General features: G+C 36.8%; 1 protein-coding gene across 1 annotated transcript in view; it reads left to right on the forward strand.

Annotated features, from left to right (window-relative positions):
• TAFA2 (TAFA chemokine like family member 2) overlaps positions 1-21,957 on the forward strand; it is a 428,493-nt gene that overhangs the window by 276,830 nt on the left and 129,706 nt on the right. Inside the window, exon 2 of the mRNA XM_028533421.2 lies at positions 18,063-18,169. Coding sequence (XP_028389222.1) covers positions 18,064-18,169 — 106 coding nt within the window. The 5' untranslated portion in view covers position 18,063. The remainder of the gene's footprint in view (positions 1-18,062; positions 18,170-21,957) is intronic.

The raw sequence follows: 21,957 nt of genomic DNA on the forward strand, positions 1-21,957 counted from the left end.
TCTTTCCTTTCTCTCATTCCCAGTTATAATCTTTGTGTGCCACTGCTAATGTACAGCATCAGATCTTGTGCTTGTGAGAATGAATACTCTGTTTTCAGCCTCTGGATTCTCCCATGGAAGGTAATGTGAGTTTTCAGTTGCATTCGTATACTAAACATCTTCAAATCTAAGGACCTTAATTACTCATAAAGCACAGTTGTCTGAGCCCTAGCTGGGTGTCTCAGTTGTTTGGAGCATTGTCTCATACACCAAAAACTTGCAGGTTCAATTCTCTGTCATGGTACATACCGGCTGTGGGTTTGATCCTCAGTGGGGACGCATATGGGAGGCAACTGATAGATGTCTCTCTCTCTCTCCTCTCCCCACTCTCCTCCCTCTCTCTCCCTCTCTCTAAAAGCAATGAAAAAAAAAATGCCCTCGGGTGATGATTTAAACAAAATAAAGCACAATTATAATATAAAAGCACTCATTTGAAGCCCCATAAAATCTAGGAATAATTTTCTGTGGGGGGTAAAGAAAAAACAGGGAATAACTATTTCCTGTAAAGTCATTTTTTTTGTCTTTCTATGCTCCCTTCCTGCTTTCTTTTTCTGATCCAAGTCAGAGTTCACAAGTCTGGAGAGCACTGTCTCTTCTGCAGCCTGCCCGGAGAAATGATGGCTCAGACCGGAGTCCACAACTGGCTGCCCACAGGCTGTCTTTGACATGAATAATGTGCTAAAATAGTGGAATTAAGTGAGAAAATTTAGAAATTGAGAGATTTCAGATATGATTCTGAATTTCTGGCTTTTTAGAGAAATGGGAAGGTATGGTAGAGCATGGCTCACATTTTCGTGTGTCACCAGTGCGCTGGGGCGGAATGGATTCTGGACGTGAACCGGAGGGTGGAACTGAACCCTCTCTGCACTTACATACCTGACTGTCCCTGCCAGCTCCCTCGGAGGTCTCCAAACAGCTAGTAGCTTCCTCTGTTCCTACCTCTCTTTCTCCTTCCCCGTAGTATTATACTGGCCAGTAGTTAGCTAAATTTATTTTCAGACATGTATAACTTGCCTCTTTTTGAGCATTTCTAAAAACATCCATGGTCAAGGCATCTTTTACTATAAGCCCAGAAAAAATATAGAAGGAAATATTTTAAAGTGTTCTATTTTAAATTATGGAAAATATGGCATTAGCATCATTGTTTTCATTATCAAACTTTTAATGGAAGGAATTTTTGACCTGGAGCTAGAAGACCTGGTTTTGAGTTCTGAATTTTTCTACTTACTAACTTTGACCTTGAGGAAGTCATTTAACTTCTCTGAACTTGTTTCCTCATCTTTGCAATGAGGGTGCTTACATGTGCCAGCCTCATGGTTTTGTATATCAAATGTGATTATGGGTGTGAAAGTTCTTAGTGTGCCATAGGGCACTATGCAAGAGTGAAATATTTTATAGAGGAGTGGAGCAATAGCACCTGGTGTCTTGGGGAGCTTGGAGTCTGGCTGCTGACACAGGACTTATATACAAAGTACATAAGAGTTGAAAGTATCCTTCTGCCTACAAAGTATGGAGGCACTAAATGTTATCAGACCTAAGAAAAAAGTGCATGATTATGCACTCAAAATGAAAAAGACATAGATATTATTTCTTCTATTTATTAATTCATTTACTCCACAGATATTTACTCTGAGACAAAAGGACATACCAAATGCTGGAAATGAAGTACTGAAATGGAAAGCCCAGGCTCCTGCTATTATAGAATTTTATTCTAGTGGGGGAGAGGGACAATAAACAAACAGATCAGGATATTTTCAAATACTGTTAAGAAGAAAATAAATATAGGTTTTATGACAAAGCTGATGAGCAGAACTATTCTCATTATGCCTCTTGCGATGTTGCTTTTTAAATTTTTATTGTGATAAAATACACATAACATAAAATTTTCCCTGGCTGGCATAGCTCAGTGGATTGAGTGTGGGCTGCGAACCAAAGCATCGCACTTTCGATTCCCAGCCAGGGTACATGCCTGGGTTGCAGGCCACGGCCCCCAGCAACCGCATATTGATGTTTCTCTCTCTCTTTCTCCCTCCCTTCCCTCTCTAAAAAAAAAATAAATAAATAAAATTAAGAAAAATACACATAACATTTACCATTTTAATAGTTGCAGTGGAATTCAGTACATTCATAATATTGTGCAATCACAACACTGTGCGTTTTGAGAACTTTTTTGTTATCCCAAACAGAAATTCTATACCCATTAAACGGTAATGCTGTGGTTCTTCTCTCCCTCAGCTCCCAGTGACCTCATTCTATTTTTCTGTCTATATGAATTTGTCTATTCTAAATATCTCATGTAAATGGAATAATACAACATTTTTACTTTTGTGCCTAGCTTATTCCACTTAGCATGTTTTCAAGATTTATCCATGTCATAACCTGTATCAGAATTTCATTAATTTTTAACACTGAATAATATACTGTGCATACACACCATGGTTCTTATCCATTCACAATATTACCTATTTTAGTATGATTTGGTAATAAGTCTAATTTGTAGAATACTTTACAGAGCACCATGATATCCATTATACGTGCATGGCAAAAACAGTGTTAACTCAGGGGTTGTTGGTAAATTGTTATAAAACTGTGGTGGTATCTGATACAGTTGTTTTATATAGCATTCTATCTGATAAATCCTGAAATCTTGTTACCAACAGTGCAGTAAGGGTATATACATAGGGGAGAAATAAGTTCAGTAGTTTTCGGCAGACATGAAGTGACAATGGCTACAGTGTGGACCAGTCCTGCCTATTCTCCTACTGCAGGACTTTCTTCTACTCTGGGTGTTTTTTTGGAATGTTTTTCTAAAAAGACTTAGGTTTCACATAAATTTTTGGAATATTTGTTCTAGATCTGTGAAATATGCTACTGGAATTTTTAATAGGAATTGTGTTGAATCTCTAGATTGCTTTTGGTATTATGGACATTTTAATTATATTAATTCTTCCTGTCCATGAACAAGGTACATGCTTCCACTTATTTGTATCTTCCTCAGTTTCTTTCTTCAGTGTCCTATAGTTTTCCAAGTACAGTTCTTTTACCTCCTTGGTTAAATTTATTCTTATCAATGGAACAGAACAGAGAGCCCAGAAATCAACCCATGCCTATACGGTCAATAAATATTTGACAAAGGATGCAAGAGCATACAATGGAGTACAGACAGTCTCATCAATAAATGATGTTGGGAAAATTGGACAAGTACATGCATAAAAATGAAACTAGAATACTAACTTGTACCATACACAAGAATAAACTCAAAATGGATAAAACACATACATGTGAGTCATAAAACCATAAAAATTTTAGAGGAAAACATAGGCAGTAAAGTCTCAGACAGCTTTTGTAGCAATATTTTTGCTGATAGGTCTCCTAGGGCAAAGGAAATAAAAGAAAAAATAAGCAAATGGGACTATATCAAATTAAAAAGTTTTTGCGCAGCAAAGGAAATCACCAACAAATAAAAGTACAACCCACTGTACAGGAGAACATGTTCACCAATGATACATCTGAAAGGGGTTAATTTCCAAAATACATAAAGAACTTATAAAACTCCAGGAAGAAAAGCAACCCAATTAAAAAATGGGAAAAGGACTTGAATAGACACTTCTCCAAAGAGGATATACAGAGGGCCCATAGACATCTGAAAAAAAAATGCTTAATGTCAGTCACTAATTATCAGAGAGATGCAAATCAAAACCACAATGAGATATTACTTCATACCTGTCAGAAAGGCTATCATGAATAAATTAACAAAGAACAACTGCTGGCGGGGAAGTGGAGAAAAGGGGACCCTAGTGCACTGTTGGTGGGAATGCAGACTTGTGCAGCCACTGTGGAAAAAAGTGTGGAGTTACCTCAAAAAATTAAAAATGGAACTGCCTTTTGACCCAGTGGTCCTGTTTCTGTAAATATATCCTAAGAATCCCAAAACACCAATTCAAAAAAATATTTGCAACCCTAAGTTCATAGCAGTGTTATTTACAATGGCCAAGATCTGGAAACAGCCCAAGTGCCCAAGTAGATGAGTGTATAAAAAAAAGCTGTGGTGCATTTACACAATGGAATATTATGCAGCCATAAAAATGAAGGAGATCTTACATTTTGTGACAGCATGAATAGACCTGTATATTACCATGCTAAGTGAAATAAGCCAGCCAGAAAAGATATACCACATGATCTCACTTACATGTGGAATCTAATGAACAAAATAAGCTAATGAACATAATAGAAACAAAGGCATGGAACATACTGACAGCTGTAAAAAGAGAGAGGGAAGAGGGGACTGGATGAAAGAAGGTGAAGGGATTAGCCAAAGCTTACATATTCATAACCCATAGACACAGACAATAGTGTGGTAATGGCCTGAGAGAAGGAGGGGTGGAGCTGGGTGGAGGTGAGCAAAGGATGGAGGAAAATGGGAATATCTGTAATAGTGTCAACAAAAAAATAAAAATAAAATGGATTTAGGTAATAGGCTTCTACTACCACCTTGGGACATAATTTCACAATTTAATCAATCTCACCATTGGGAAAATTTCTTAAGGTCACACATGTAACCATTTGAGTGCTGCTTTGCAGTGTGGTTGCTTACTGTTGGAAAATACTGGGTTGGCCAAAAAGTTTGTTTAGTTTTTTCCATAAAATAAAAGACACATGTTTCATTTTCACCAATAACTTTATTGATTTGGATAGTTTGAGTACGTGAGCTATCTCCCACGTGGTATGATATTGATCGTTCTCAGTTAATGCCTTGATTTGATCTCTATCAACTTCAACTAGTCTGGAAGGCCATGGAGCATGGTCTAGTAAGAAATGTCCAGCACAAAACTTTGCAAACCACTTTTGACACATTCAGTCAGTCACAGCACCTTCTACATACACCACACAAATCTTTTTTTCTTTTTTGTGTTTCACTTGTGTTTTTACCTTTCTTGAACTAATAAAGCATGATATGCCAAAATGTTATATATTTCCTTCCATCTTCAGTATTAAAATGACTATACAAAATTTTACCAAATATGATAAGATTTTTTAAAAAATGCATGCTGGTATGATAGGTGTCACAATACAATCTAACAAAATTGTTTTGAATGAAGTTAAAGACACATAAGCACTACTAGAGCCATTGTACATAAAAAAAAAACCAAACACAATTTTTTGCCAACCCAATACCTGCTCTTTGACTGAGGTGTCCAAGTTCATTCATAAATAAAATGTTAGGAGTGGAAACAAACAGTTGATGGCAAAGAGACAGTAGAGTTAATGTACACAACAGGCCCTCAAATAACATCTTTTCATTCAAGGTCATTTCCTTATAATGTTGATGAGATGCAATAGCTAATTGATTATTTATATCAATTAGCCTTTGGTAAAATTGGTTTTGTTATGTCATTTAGCTTAATGTCACAGAACTTACCGCCTATGTCAAGTGAGGACTTACTGTATTTTTTATTGATTTTGTTCAGGATAGAAATTTCCAGATGTTTGAAAGGGTTAAAATGAGATTTTAATAAGGAGCTGCCATCTTGTTGCAAAGGAACAGGCTGAAAGAATATATTACAGAATTTACTGTGGATTGGGATTTATAACACATAGTGGTTGCTGCTTTTATTCTTAATCAGTTTAGTTCTGAGTTGCTTAAGCTATTAACTGAAAATTGGTTATAGTACTTCACTATATTAAACATTGATAATATTCCACTTTTGCTCAAAAGAAGCTCATTGTATATGAGGTTATGCCAAAATATCAAATACATGAGAGAATGTATGCAAAATATAGTTGTAAAAATGCAGGTGTCAGCATCATGCATTGTGAAGTTGTACTTGGAGGTTAATGCTGGTACACGTGGCTGTCCAAAAATATTACTTAGACTATTATTCTTAGAACAAAGTACAGGCAGATTCTAATGAACTAGATTAAGCAGTCTCTTCTTGAACCTCTTTTTATTGGTTTCTTTTGAGGACATAGAGTGGCACATCTTTCAACATGTGGGTGTCATTGTCCTTTCATGTTTTATTTGCTTTTATAATTTTTTATGGTAAAGTGACATGGGTTAATGTTTGTGCCTCCCGGGGCATGAGAGGAAACCTACGTATTTTAGCCTTTCAGTTCACTTACCTCTGAGAAGGCTGTGTGTTGAAGGGAGGTCAGCCTTTTGTGATGGTTTATTGGCAAAGGTGCTTTCTCTCCTGATTTCGTGCTGTTACCTAGTTAGTGTCTGATGGCATACTGGCCACACTGAATGACTGAATTGGTGGAGGGAAGAATCCCTCGTACCTGCAGCTGTAGCCACAGTGAAGAATAGGTGTCCTTCTTGGACCACAGGTTTTATTCTAATAAAGAACCCTTAAAGATTAATTTTTTCATCATTCTCACTTATTCTTTAGCTCCTTTGCTATCATGAAGGAGAGAGTGCTGGGGTGGAGTGGATTTCTTCTGTGGTCTCATTTCCCAAGAGAATACATGCTCTAGAGTAAAAGGAAGAAAAATATTTAACCAGTGACAGTGGTGATAATGTAGATAAATATTTAGAATTGATTTTATGACCATAAGTTATTTGCTTTAATAACTATAAAAGTGTTATTTAAAAAGGAAAGAAAATATTTTGTTATGGACCCTGTCTGTGGAACTTAGATATTATGTGCAGAGCTAGCTCTGTTTTTTTTTTTTCCATAAGAATCACAAAATTAAATGCTAGGATTATGATTTAGTTATCTATATAAGGGTACATAGGACTAAAAATTTTCTTTCTTATTCTATTCAGTGATACTCCAGCCAAGAGTTGTGAAATGCAGCTATCTCTGTGTCAGTCAGGAGTGGGTGCTTTGTGGGTTGTCTGCACACTGCCTGTCTCCTACCACCTGCTACTGGCCACTGTGTGTGACAGAGCATCACTGATGCTGTAAGAGGGTGGGACAAGGTAAATCCAGATTTTTGTAGCTGTTGACATTGTGCCTGAAGTTTTTATAGGAAAGGGGATAGAATTGTGTAAACTAGGTTTCTTTCAATTAAATCGCTTTATTACTTTTTAAATTTGAGTTTCATTACATTAAAATTTGCTTGTGGCTTATAGTTTGACATCATACATTGCTTGTAACAGGGGGCTTAGTATGAAATCTCATTTTGATTATACCACATAATCATACTATCTTTTTTTTCTTTTGGGAAGAACAGATTTAGATCCTGGAAGCAATAGTTAATAATTAAAAAGAAAAAAGCAAATGGTAAGGATAGGGACACTGAATACAAAACAAATACAGAGAAACACTATAGTTAAAAGTTAATACTTTGAAGTACAAAGAGATATAAAATTTAAACTTGAAAGATGAACTACCCTCAAACTACCTACAATTATTTGGAAAGGCATGAAATGACTCATCAGGGAATATATGAAGAACAAGATTTGTGTTGTCTCCATGATGCCTTGTAGTTCTTATAAGATAGAAATGGAGATCAGTCAACTGATTATTCCTTATTGAATAAAGAAGGTAAACACAGAATAATTTTAAGTAACTTCTCTTTCAGAGCTGTCATTTCTAGGTTGCTTACTCTGTGTCAGGATCTGTGCTTAGAACTTCAAAATAAATGAACTCATTTAACAGCCCAACACCTCTTTAAGGCAGATATTGTTATTATCCACATGCAGTGGAAGAAACTGAGGCTTTGGAAAATTAAACAGCACGTCTCTAACAGCTAGTATGTCATGAAATCTTGATATTCAGTGTCTGAATTCAAATCTCATGCTGTTAATTGCCAAATTTGCTACATTTTTAATCAGAATATACAATTTAGGATCTTCAAATTAGCCAGCAGAATTGCAGGCAAATTGAAAAAGTAGTTTTCAGACATCTCTTCTTGGGTCTGTATGTTGAAGATAGTCAACCATGAAATAAAGGAAGGTTTTATTTTAGTGTCTACTAACATCTATAAAATTTTAAGCTTATTTTACTCCAGAGAAGCATGTTTCAATCTAGAAGTCAATGTTAGTTTCTTGCTTAAAATAATATAGTTAAAAACTAGAAGAGAGTTGGCAGATTTGGCAACTAAAATTATAGGACACCTAGTTAAATGTAAATTTCAGATAAATCGGAGAAGGGGGTAATTTGTAAAGTATATAAGGAACTTCTAGAACCTAATAACAAATAATTTTTTGAAAAGAACAGACATCTTTCCAAACAAGACATGCAGGTGGTCACCAGGTACATGAAAATGTGCTCAACATCACAAATCACCAGGGAAATGCAAATCCAAGCCACAAGGAGCAATCACCTCACACGTATGAGGATAGTTATTATTAAAAAAATAACACGTGTTGAAAGATAACATGTGTTAGTGAGGATGTGGAAAATAGGAACCCCTTATACACTGTAGGAATGTAAAATGATGCAGCCACTATGGAAAACAGTATGTAGGTTTCTCAAAAAATTAAAAATAGAACTATTATATGATCCAGAAGAATTGAGATCAAGATCTTGAAGAGATATTTGTACTCCCATGTTCATTGCATCATCATTAGCAGTAACCGAGATATGAAAGCCACCCGAATGTCTGTTGATAGATGAATGGATAAAGAAAACATAGTGTGTGCTTACAATGGAATATGATTTAGTTGTAAGAAAGAAGGAAACCCTGTCATTTGTGATAACATGGATGGACCTGAAAGATCTGCAAGTGAAATGAGTCAATCACAAAGGACGAACACTACATCATTTCACTTATATGAAATCTCCAAAATAGTCAAATCTATAGAAGAAGAAAATGGAATGGTGGTTGCCAGAGGACAGGGGTAGGAAGGAATGGGCAGTTATTCAAGGGGCATAAAGTTACAATTATAAAAGATGAATGGGTTCTAGAGGTCTGCTGTACAACCTTGTATATGTAGTTAATAATATGGTGTGTACTTCAAAATTTGTTAAGAGTGTAGATGTCATGTTAAATGTTCTTAGTCACATTCCCACCCTGCCCAACACACACACAGCAAAGGGACCCAAAGAAACTTTTGGAGGCGATTGGTATCTGTGTGTGTATACCTTGACTATGGTGGTGGTACCATGGGTGTTTGCATCCTAAGGCATTGACTTGTATATATTAAATATGCACAGTGTTTTTGTATGTCAATTATATCTCAATGAAACTATAACAAAAGATAGATTCCAATTTAAAGGGGCATTCTGTGTTTTATCTGACAACCCTGTCTCATGTTGCCACTTCTGCTATAGCAATTCCATTAGGTCTGATCTCAATAGGCTGGTGTCTGATAGACAATGGACCCACCAGATCATGCAGTTCATATAAACAGTAAAAGGCATGCCACTTAAAAATGATCACTATGTAGTCCACAGGGCACAGTAATGAGATACAATAGTATTTCCTTTATCCAGTAACTTGGCATAAGGTGATTTTCTTTCAATAATTCTAGATAAAAAATTAGTTTCATTTTAGCCTTTTTAAGTGCACACCTGTAAAAATGCATCTCGTACCTTTGGGACCCATCACAGAGTAGGCAAAGCATTTTCTAACCACTGTGGTGATGAGACCTGAGCCAACAGGCAGAAGATTTGGATTCAAGACTCTCCTCTGCTACTTATTACTTGTCTCCAAATTGTTCTTTCAGATTCTATATCTGATCTGGGAGTATTAATACAAATAGAACTTAGTTTTATGAGAATTATTAAGAGCTATTACGAGGATTCAATGATATATTGAATGGGCTAGTACAGTTTAAGCCAGTACATTTGAAGTTATAAAAACATAAATAGTAATATTAATAACTTCGGTTAGCATGCTGTGCTCTATATATCTTTAGAGGCATTTGAGCAATATTTGTTCTTATACTTAATGATCCTAGAATGCTGTACATTTATAGATTTGATGTCTATTCTCTGATATCCAAGTATCAATGTTTACTTTGCAGAGCCATCAGAGTACGGTTAAATAGTCCTATTCCATTTTTACCTTGTTGCTTCACGTTCTTACCTGGTAATTCTATAGACTTAGAATAGATTCATAAAAGTAGGTTCATTTTTCACTCATGATTGAAACATGAGATCTTTTATTTGTTGTTCAAAGACTTTTTATTCCCCATTCATGCCTAGCCAGGAGGCTGTGTTCCAGATATTGTTAATACTATATAATAATAGCTACAGTTTAAGTGTATATTCTGGCTTTGTGTTAAATGCTTTATATACATTATATTTATTCCTTACAACAGTCCTACCAGTGTAATAGTAACTACCAGATCATACTCAGGCAGCAATTTTTGACTTACAAGCCCATGGTCTAATAGTAGGACCTTTGAAGAAAGAGTGACACCTCAGATTTATCATGTCTTTTATTAAGTCCGAACTGTCATGCGATTTCTTGTTTATTATAATGACACTCCTCTATGAGAAAATAGGTTACGTTCCCATTTCACAGATAAAGAAGGGGGGTAAGTGATTCGGCTGTAATAACGACGCACAGCACTGTGGTTCAGTTTAGCCCTGATCATTTCAGCTGTTTTCCTAGTGCTCTCCTAATCTCAGATGATTGCTTTATTCTGCTTATGACATTTTGTCTGTTTTGGGTATTAGACCTTAGAGTTTTAGAATATTGTATGCTTCTGGAGAAATCATTTAAATGACAATACGTTTCTATTTTCTGTTATTATCGTCTGTAGGTGGCAAAGGCATTTGTATAAAATCAACACTTTGGCTGTACATTGCTGAGCATAAAGCAAAAGCACTCCTGGGTTTTTGTACCCACCCAAATTGCAGTATTGTGGGGAAATAAATGGAAATACAAAATTTGGGTTAAGAAAGGAGGCAATTGTAGTTCTTAAATGAGACTTATATTTGCTGCCAGGCAATCTTTAGAAATCAATGGAGATTTCTTGGTTAAATGTCCAGGGCTAACTTTTTTAACAAAATGGAACCCAAAAAGTAGATTTATCATAAAACACTGTTGTATCAAAAAAGATGAGAATTTTAAAACAGTTGTTTCAATTCAGAAAAATTTGACAAGCGATTTAGATTTTAATCTTTGTTCTAAAGTTATCTAAGAAAATATGAGCTAATTGCTTTAATCACATGACTGACATATAAAAATCCAACTCTATAAACTTTTGATAATAATTTACAAGATGGGAAGTCCAGATTCAAATTGTTCAACAGGGAGATTCTAATTCAAATAATATACATGGTTAAGTGTGGTGCGGAATACTATAATGTGATGATATTGGGTATATAACATTAAAATAAAACCAAATTTGAATAGACATAATAAAAATGACTAGAATTGATCACCTCAGCTTCTGTATAATACAACACACAATGTAGGATTATTGATAGGGTTACATGATTATCTCTTAAATTGATTACTATATGTTCTTACATATACAAATACATACAGACATAAATCCCTTATACTTTAATACACATCTATATCTACTTAATATCTATCATCTGTCTGCCTATCTAATGCCATACTGATATTGCTGTCTACTTCAAAGATAATTGTTATTTCAGTAAATAACTTGGATGTGCTAGATGAAGTCACAGTCTTTATAATAAAACGATAATCCAGTTGGACGTTATTATTGGGTAAAATGAACAGTGTAGTGAAACTTGTGGTTCTAGGTGTCCTATTTAGTAAGATTATTCTAATAACCTATCAGCAAACAAAGAATGATTTAGTTCTGGAAGATACATTTGTTTCTATATAGAATGTGGAAATTAAAAGTAATAATAAAAATAACTTATTATAAGTATAATAATAACTTATATGTGTGGAATGTAAATGCTTACAAAACCTTTTAATCTTCATAGTCTACTCTCACTTTGGAATCTTTAACTTCTCTCTTCCTTCTGGCTTTCCCCCATCATCTTGTTAAAATTTCTCCAGCTACCACTCTGCCTTTACTTCCCTTCCTGCATGTTTCTTGAAAGATTAATCTAGACTCTTCCATTTTATCACCCCCATTCACTCCTCTTCTCACTTCTTATCATGTCACTGCACCAATATGTGTGCTCTTCTTGACATTGTCATTCCTAGCTGATGAATATAATACAAATTTAATTGTTTAAATTAAAAGAAGTAATGAAACTTCAATATTAAAAGTGATCTATCTATTCTGTTACGATTATATATTCAACACACACATTTCTTCATTGAACATGTGGTGCTGTTCTGCATTGTAAATACTGTTCTGTTGCTGGAGCAGTGATAAATAGATGAGGTCTGCCCTCATGGAAGTTACCTTTTAGTGGGAGAAAGAAGATAACAGCCCTGGCTGGTGTGGCTCAGTGGATTGAGCGCCGGCCTGTGAACCAAAGGGTTGCGGGTTTGATTCCTAGTCAGGGCACATGCCTGAATTGCAGGCCAGGTCCCCAGTAGGGGGCACACAAGTGCAAACACATATTGATGTTTCTCTCCCTCTCTTTCTCCTTCCCTTCTCCTCTGTCTAAAAATAAATAAAATCTTCTAAAAAAAGAAAAAGAAAAAGACACTTAAATGTATAATATGTAAATAAGGTAATTTTGTGTTGTAATAAAGTACTTCAGGATATTGGGAGAAAGAGAGGCGGTGGGGTCGGTGTCTTTGGACACTGGAGGGAAGGTCGTTAGGAGGTGCTCTCTGTGGAGGTGATCACAGACAGAAGCTCACCATGCAGCACAGAGAGAGAGCCTTCAAGGCAGAGCTGAAATTTAGTGTAAGGTCTAGATTGAGCTTGGCACAAGGGACAGAGAGCAGACCAGTGGGGAACAAAGGGGACAGGGATGTGAAGTGAGGTCAGAGAGGAGGGAGGTTGAGCCTTTTCCTGCAGTAAGAAATTTATATTTTACTCTCAGTTAAGTGGGTAGGTAAATTTTGGAGTTTTAAGCAGGCGCAAGGTAGAGTCATGTGATCTTATTTAAATTTCGTAAAGATCATTCTGGTCCCTATGAAGACAAAAGGAACACACCTTATGAAGTGGAGTAGGGTGGATTCCTGTGCTAGTTTTGGCTGTTGAAACCCATGCCATTGTAATTAATATTTTTTATTGATTTGATGGGGGTTGGGGGGAGAGAGAGAGAGAGAGAGAGAAACTTACTGTTCCACTTACACATACATTTGTTGTTTCTTGTATGTGCCCTGACCAGGGAGCGAACCCACAACTTTGGCATATGGGGATGACATTCCAACCGAGATACCCAGCCGGGGCATGCCATTGTACTTAATTAACATGAGGTTGGCCTGACTGTTAGATCAATGTAGAGAAGTGTCCTAAAAAGACTTTCATATATGTTGCATTTTGTGACCTTTATTTCCACAGAATTACCATAAGCTCAAGAAGAGGCCACATGGCTGGATTCTAGCCCCAGCTTTTATCTCCTTTCTACATGAGTTTCTCCCCTATTTCCTTTCCACTTTCTCTTCTTTAGACCAGTTAAACTTGCTTTCTGTTTTTATGGAGAAATGATTTTTTCTTGTCCCATAATAGAGTTTCAGTTCTTGTTTATTTACAATTAAATGCACTCTTAGAATTGGTGGGATGGGGAAGGGTTTCGAGCCATCCAGAAGTTTAATCTCAGTGAGTATAACTGAAACACAATACAGAAGAGTGGGAGGAAGTCTGGAGATTTAATTGTCAGTCCTCTGCTTTGACAACTTTTCACTTCAGCATCCTTCACTGCCAAGGTTACCATTTCTCAATTATCCCGTGTCCCTTGTGCTCTTTGCAGGCTGCAGGCTGCTGCTGCTGCTGTTTGGGGGACCAATTTCAAGGTTTCTTTCTCTGTGTGTATTTATCCTTCAGTTTCCAGCTTCTTTTCTCCTCAGTTCTTGCTGTTAAAAATTCACTTAAATTTTGCTGTTTTTACAGATGAATGCAACAATTCTGAAAGTACATTGGACCCTTGACTATGGTGGGAAATTTTGAACTGACCTGGTGGTTAGCATACTGTATGGGAAGCGCACACCTCCTCCCTCTGTGCCCCCTACAAGGTCAAGGAGAAATGTGCTATTCAGTTTTTTTTTTCCTTTGGACTTTCTTCTTTGATATTGTATTTTTTTCAAAAATCCCCCATCACGCCATTATACCTCAATTTTCTCAAGCTTGACTGGTATTTAAAAATCCAAATAAAACTCATTAGCTTAGATTTCTCTTTATTTTCTTTTCCAGTTTGCCTTTCTTGTCTCCCTTTTCCACCTGTTTCTTACATTCTTTTTCTTGTTTTTCCTTTTGTAATGCTACCCTGAAGGAATGACACATACTCTTTTCTCCCCATATTGATTATACAATATATTTGGTTCCAAGGCATCACAGATACTCATTTACCAGTGAATAAGCTCAACTTTGGAGGCTCTCAGTAGCTACAAATGTGTTGGGCACAGTCTTTATCTTTATGAATCTTAGAGTGTGGAATGGAGAGAAGTAAATAAAAAATTACAACACCATGTGGTGAGTGGCTATTGTGCATAAAGAAGAGTGCTCACCATGTTTTGGGACAAATCCTGTGGGAGGAACTCTAACCTGCATGACCAATGAAGAGAAGTTAGTATTTCGAAAAGTGGTTGGGGGTGGGGTGGGTGGCTGATACCTTTCAAAGGAGAGGTATGCTGAAAAGCCCTGAGGACATTTGGTGGAGTTAAAATAGAGTGAGGGTAGGAACTACATAAAGTCAAATCAGAGATATCATGAGTCAAAACAATTTTTTTAGCCCTGATACAGGTTTTTAAAAAAGATTTTATTTTATTTTTTATTTTTAGAGAGGGGAAGGGAGGGAAAATGAGAGAAAAACATCAATGAGTGGTTGCCAATCGTGCACCCCCTACTGGGGAACTTGGCCTGCAACCCAGACATGTGCCCTAGACTGGGAATCAAGTCTGTGACCCTTTGGTTTATAGGCCTGCACTCAATCCACTGAGTCACAGCAGCCAGGGCCTTTTATGTATGTATTTATGTATGTATGTATGTATATGTGTGTGTGTATACACACACACATATACATACACATACAGGTTGCTATATTTTGCTAAGGGTTATGGCCTTTTCCCCACTCTGAATGTAGGGAATCAAGTGGAGGTTTTACTCTTATGAAGGGTATCTCTTGATAATAGTTACATATTTGGCTACAGTATAGAGAATGCATTACATTCAGTCAACAGTATTTCAGGTGCTCATAAAGTTCTAAATGCTGCAAATATAGTTGTGAAAAAGGCAGACACTGACCCTGCCTTTAGTGCCCGAGGACAGCAACATCGGCGGCAGGAAGTCCAGTTAGGAGGCTGTAGACATGAGAAATATTGGTTATCTGAGCTTCAGTGTTGCCATAGAGATGCAAAGAAGTGATTCCATTTTGGAGGAGAGGTTGAGGAAGTATTAAAAGAAGACAGTAATTGGCTGGTCAGGGATGGGGTTGGTTTGAGACAAAGAAGGCAGGTGTCTTTAGACACTTCCAAATGTTGACCTTCATTCTACTTCTTTTTCTAGTTTGACAGTCTGGTGATGTTGTGGGTGCTTCCATTTCCACACGTCTAGGTACCAGTTTGACCAGCTGTCAGTTTTGTCATCCCATTTGGTGGGTGCACAGTGAGATGGAAAATACAATGGCCATTGACCTTGAAACAGAGGCCATTTGCTATGGGAAATCTATTACCAAGAATTATGCTAAGCAGCTCTTCTTGTCAGATGAGTTTTGCCAAATCACTCCTTCCTTTAGATGGTAGGTAGTACAACGAGGGAGCAGGGACTGGATGAGGAAGGGGAGGCAGGGTGGTTGAAAAAATGTGGAAAAAACAGTCTCATAACAAAGCAAGTAGGAAGAGAGCTGAGGGGAAACAAAGGCAATAGGATGGAAGACTTAAAGTGGACATTTGTCTGCTGAGGGGGGAATATTAAACTGGATTATTTCTCTTAAGAGGCTTCCTGAGAACACTAGTATCCTGTGTTACTCCAGCGAGAATGTTTTCTGCAAAGCTCAATATGCCTCCTGTTAAAAAAGTCTGGTTAAATTTGTTGAACCCAGAATTTTACAAACATATTTGCCCCTACGTGTCCCACTAATACTCTATTAACATTCCACGGAACTGGTGTCTCACAAAGCACGCCTAGAGAAATGTTGGCTTACTAAATTATGATCACAGTAAGGCTCAGCATTTATTATCTTCTATGCAGAGTGGTAAATTCTTTACATGAATTATCATATTTAGTCTTCATACTATGAAGTAGATATTATTATTATCCTCATTTTAATGACAACAAAAAATACTCTGAGTTTTTAAATAAGTTGTCCAAAGTTATATAGTCAGTAGACAGGGAGCCCAATTTTAAACCAAACAATCTAATCTAAAAGGTCAGGCACCCCTTGACCTTTTACATACGTACAGAGGGGTACGTACAAAGGTAGGTACCTCTTTGTACATTGTCTCATCATGTTACAAGGACCACAGAGGACTTCCAGCTGTTGATGCCACCGAAACTTCCTTCCTTTGTCACATAAATGGACTTTCCTTTCACACACTCAAGGGGTGAACATAACACCCCAATGACTGAACATTCTCTAATGGTAGAGTCATTGATTTCTTATGCATGCAACCCGTGGGTCAGGCATTTTGATTCCATATTGCAGAAGAAGAAACTGAAGCAGGAGACCCAGAAACCCACACAAGACCTCACAATTAGAAGCGTGTAAAGCCTGGACTCAAATCCAGACAGTCAGACTCAAGAGTGAGTCTGTGTTCTTAATCATACAAAATTGCTTTATCAACATTTGAATGAGTATACATAACTTTCCTGGGCTAAGAAATGTTAGCATATATTGATATTAAATATGCGTAATCTACTAATTTATTTTTTCATGCATTTGTCAGTATGAAAGACTCCTTTTTGGAATTGTATAGCCATCATTACTACCACTGAATCATGTTTTTGGAGTTGGAATCATTGGAAACAGAGGTGTGAGGAAAAAGCTAACTTAGAGAGCTGAGGAGCAATCAGGCTGGGTCAGGAAGTGGCCTTATGATCTTGCCTGCAGTAGAACCAAGGCAAGATTCTGTAGGTCATGCAAGAATGAATCTGAGAAGGCACTGAGTGATGGATATATTTTCTATCTCCCTCAAAAACACATGTAGAATAGTTATATTTTATATCAGTTTTGCTTACCTCTTAGCAATGTAGAAATGTAAGGATTTTAGTAGGCAATTCTGGGTTTGAATTTTTATTCAATTGTCACGTGTTACCTCAGGCAAATTTCCAAATTTCATCATCTGTGAAATGGGGATAGATATCCCCACATCCCCACTTTGTTCCGAAGAGCAGTTGAAATGATATTCTATAAAGTGCTAGAGAAAGTAGGTCTTGAAATTTTATTATAAGTAGCTATTATTTTATTATAACATTGCTTTCCTGAGTTTCATGGGCTCCACTTGAAAATGTTAAGTTGATATTTTTCTATCTGCTTTTCCATTTTTCTCCTCCTGATAAGTGCAGCACAGTGGAGTCCAGCAGTATTAAAGCACCTGCATGCCTTCAGCAGTAGCAATGTTGTACCAGGTGATTTTAAAAGCATGTTAGGAATAATAGGTTTGAAGGGACTTTATTCTGTGTAGATATTCATCTCATTTTGTCTAAACTGCTTAACCTGACCATTTGACTTGGCACTGAGGAAGGACTCTTTAGAAAGAAAGTAAAATAAGTCTCTATTTAAAGGTGATTCAAATAACTGTGCCTTGGATTTTTGTAAGTTAAATTTCTATTTATGTGTACAGAGAAAAAAATAGTAATCCTTCCCAACTGATTTAAGCTATTGTTAAGTGAATGAAGACTGACTGAGGGAGAACCTCTTTTATCTCTTGCATCAAGTGAAACTACTTTGTTTGAAACCCTTTTACTCTGTTTCTCTTCATAATTTATATACAGTGAACAGCATTTTAAATATAAGAAATGCAATTTTCAGGGGTTAAATGGGTTAAGGTGTCATGTAAAGCTTTCAATGTAGCAAAATTATAGTGGGAAACCTGTCGTTTCACATACTTAGGATTTTATTTATTTATTTTTGCAGGATGAGTAAGAGATACTTACAGAAAGCAACAAAAGGAAAACTGCTAATAATAATATTTATTGTAACCTTGTGGGGGAAAGTTGTATCCAGTTCGAACCATCATAAAGGTAAGCTCTGCATTCTTTCTCAGTTATCTGTAGAAGGGGACCCTCTTCAGCACAGACTGTTGCGTTCTGCCTTTGCTAGGGTATTCGTTTCACTAGATATGGGTCCCCTGCCCCCTCCACGCCCTGTGATTCTCATTAAGTAAAAATGCAGAGATAGTTATCCTTAATATGGTTTTGATAGGGGAAGCACAATTATTTAAATGTTTCCAGGATAATTGCCATTTCTGCAAATAGTTTTCAAAGAGTATGGAATTGTGACTCTGACTTTCTCCTGTCATTTATGTTTTAAAGATAGTGATGTTAAAATGTCAAGTTGACATGTAATAAAGATGAGTTTCAGATTGCAGTCATCCTGGTAATGAAAGCATCTTTAATCATATGTATCTTAATAATACGTGTATATGGAAATTTTCCTTCAGTGCTTTTTGTAACTCATATTTCTTCATGCCAGAGTACCTCTGTAACCACCGCTTGGGCTCTGCACCTTGTACGAGGTTTTGCAGGCTCAGTTCTGCCATAGAACAGAGCGAGGATATTTGTTTTATACATGTTTTAGGTTTGACAGCTCAAAATTATGCCCTGTCTGCGCTCTTTCCTGAGCATAGTACTCATAATGAATAACCACCTCCTTCCAAATGAATTAAATGGGGCTCTTTCTGAACCGTCCCCACCATAATCGTGTATTTACAACCTGGGGTGTCAATTTAGATTTTTTGTGAAATATGATTTTATAGCTCAATTCTCAGTCTTCCATAAATTCTAGAGGCTAGCAGCTTACTTATTTTACTTTGGGGCGAAAGGGTCGTTAAGACTGCCTTAAATTCTGGAACCCTGAAATTGGTTACACACGCGCATTTAATTAGCACTACACGGAACGTCAGCACCGTCAGCACCGGGGAGCAGAAGCTGTGGTGGGAAGGAGGACGCCTATCAGTCACAGTCTTTCCCCCCTGCGTTTGCGCCAGAGCGTCATGTAAGAGTGAATTTTATAAAGAGGTCCTTCATATATTGTTCTGTTTCTGTCCCCCTGTTTTCATTGTAATTTTTAGAACTTTCTTTAATACTCTGCAATGATCCACAAATCAAACTTTTAAATTCTCTTTAATAATTGTTATTAGCATAAAAGTAAAGAGATGTTGAATAGGATGTTATTCTAAACTGACAACAATGAACCAAACTTAAAAACTCAAAGTAGTGTTAAATACTCCCCTTGTGGAAAGAATTGAACACCATGGGGCCCAGGCCCCACGCCTTGGGCTTAACAAGAGAAGACATGTCCTCTGTACAGTCCAGAGGGGTGGGCACCCTAGTGCCTCATCCCAGCCTAAAATAATCCCCGAGAGAAGGTGGGGCGACTCACGGTAACTGTGGGTGTCAGCCTTGTGAAGCAAGCGTTTGTGAAAAAAGATGGTTTTTATCTCCAGAGCTAAGTGATGAGGTTTCTAAGAGAATCATGCGTGAAAACTGCCCCCTAATGAGTATTACATACCATTTTTAAAGCTACTTTTGAAACATTTTAAATTGTGTTATGGTCTATGCTAACTCCAAGAGTAAGATCTTTTTTGACTTTTTGCCAAGAAAATACTTCTTGATTATAGGAGATTACACGTTGTCCCAGAAAACCTACTTAAAGTGCCAAACCCTGTCTATTATACAAGGGAGAATTTCGTGCTTTTTTGGCATTTCATTTCCTCCCTGCCACTGATATTTTGGATGAAGATTTTAGGAAATATTTCTCCACACCTTCACCTCTCCTCTTTCTCTTCTTCCTTTCTTTCTTTTTTACTTTTAAAACAAAAAAATGTCCCTCTTGTTTAAACTATTTTACACTTATAGTAAATGTAATGCATATATGCATTTCAGGGCACATCCATAAAATGAACGCTAGTGTGCTTACCACCCAGCTGAGAAATGTAATGTTTCTAATACTGTTTCCACTGGCGGTGTGTACCACGCTCTGCTTTCATTTCTTTGCCTCCTTACCCCAGATAATCACTATTCTAGACTTTGTGATTATAATTTCTTTGCTTTTGTTTAAAATTTTACCATGTACATATATATCTCCAAAATGGCATATTGCTTAATTTTGGTCATTATTTAATTTACATAATAGCATTATACTGCATTCTTCTATTTGGCCCAATGACATATTTGTGACATTTATTATAGTTGATGGCATATAGCTGTAGTTCATTCATTTAAAAAAATCATTGCTCCATATTTTATTGTATGAGCCACCACAATTTATGCATTTGTTCTCTGGTATGGAAACGTTAGGTGTCCTATTTTCTGGTCATTATGAACAGTGTTTTCATGAACATTCTTGTACTTGTCTCCTGGTGTTTGCTGTACCAGGGTCTCTCAAGAGCACATTATGAGGAGCAAAATTGCGGGCTCACTGAGTGTGCAGATATTCTGTCTTAACCAGGTTAAAGCCAAATGGTTTTCCAAATGGTGGGACTTACCAAGTTGTTCACAGTTTTTTCTTACTCTCTTTGTCATCTGTCTCTGCAGCTACACCTCCCTCTTCTCTCTGAGTAGTGCTCGTTCATGTCATATCTTTTGTTCCCAATTAGTCTCCCCAGAGTTGGTTCATTGTATTAGTTTTGAAGGACCAACTTTTGTGTTTATTGATCCTCTCACTTGAATCTTCTTGCACCTCATTACTTTTTGCTCTTACCTTAATTGTATTTTTATTTATATAAAAAACACTTAAGTTATACTATGTAACACATATTAGGCACTTGCGCAGAAGTGAAACTTTCCTGGATTTCTCAGTGCTGTCGTAGAAAGCCCCAGCCCCTTGAATCTACAAATACCATGTAGTTGGATCTATAGGAATTTGTGTAATTAATTGTTTTGATTCAAAAGGACAATAAAACTCATCCCCCCCGAGGGCTAACTGGTTACAGATTGGATCAGGTCTGTAGGTTGCATTCTCAAGGTGCCAGAAAGGTTGGGGCACCAACTACTTCTAGGTATAGAAGCCCTGGCCTTGGAGACAATTGGGATTTATCTGGTTCTTGGAAAGATGTATTTATACTCCACAAGGTCAGAGAGAGACCTAGTATCCTTTCCATCCCTTCTCAAAGGAGCAACAGATTGTTTTCTCCTTTCGGAGGAGTGTGACACTCTCTCTCTCTGGCATGTAAGTGGAAAAAATCCGTTGTTCTCTGACACTGTCCTGTAAAGTGTTCAGCTACTTGTGTAGGACATCTCGTCTAGTTTTCATCATGGGTAAGGCTTAGGGCAAGGGAGGCCATTCACTTTTTTTTTATTGTGAAATAATTAATAAGAAATCTGTCTCTGATCCAGAGCACCTTGTGTGAACATTCGAGATAAAGGTAATAAAGATCAGTAATAAAACCCAACAGCTTTATCCTAACAGTTTTACAGATATCATTTAACTTTTATAACAATCTGTAAGGTTGGTACTATTATTATTAAACCTATGTTACAGATCAGAAGTGTTAGTAAAGAAATTTTAAATAATTTGTCCAGGTTCCCTAACTACTGGAGGCAGGAATCAAGTCTAGACAGTCTTGCTCCATAAAACATGATGCATCTCTAGTTGTGAATTTCTGTTTATTTATACTCTTTGGGATTAGTTGAGTTCCTGAATCTGTAGATTGGTGTATTTCATGAACTTAGGTGTATGCCAGCTTTCTCTTTTGTTCTCGATGTATTTCAAGCTTTATATTTCCTACCTTCGGAACTTCCTCAGAAAACTAAAAATGGATCTGCCTTTTGACCCAGCAATTCCATTGCTGGGACTCTATCCTAAGAAC

Source organism: Phyllostomus discolor, chromosome 2 (genome assembly GCF_004126475.2).
Source record: "Phyllostomus discolor isolate MPI-MPIP mPhyDis1 chromosome 2, mPhyDis1.pri.v3, whole genome shotgun sequence".
Classification (NCBI taxonomy): Eukaryota; Metazoa; Chordata; class Mammalia; order Chiroptera; family Phyllostomidae; genus Phyllostomus; species Phyllostomus discolor.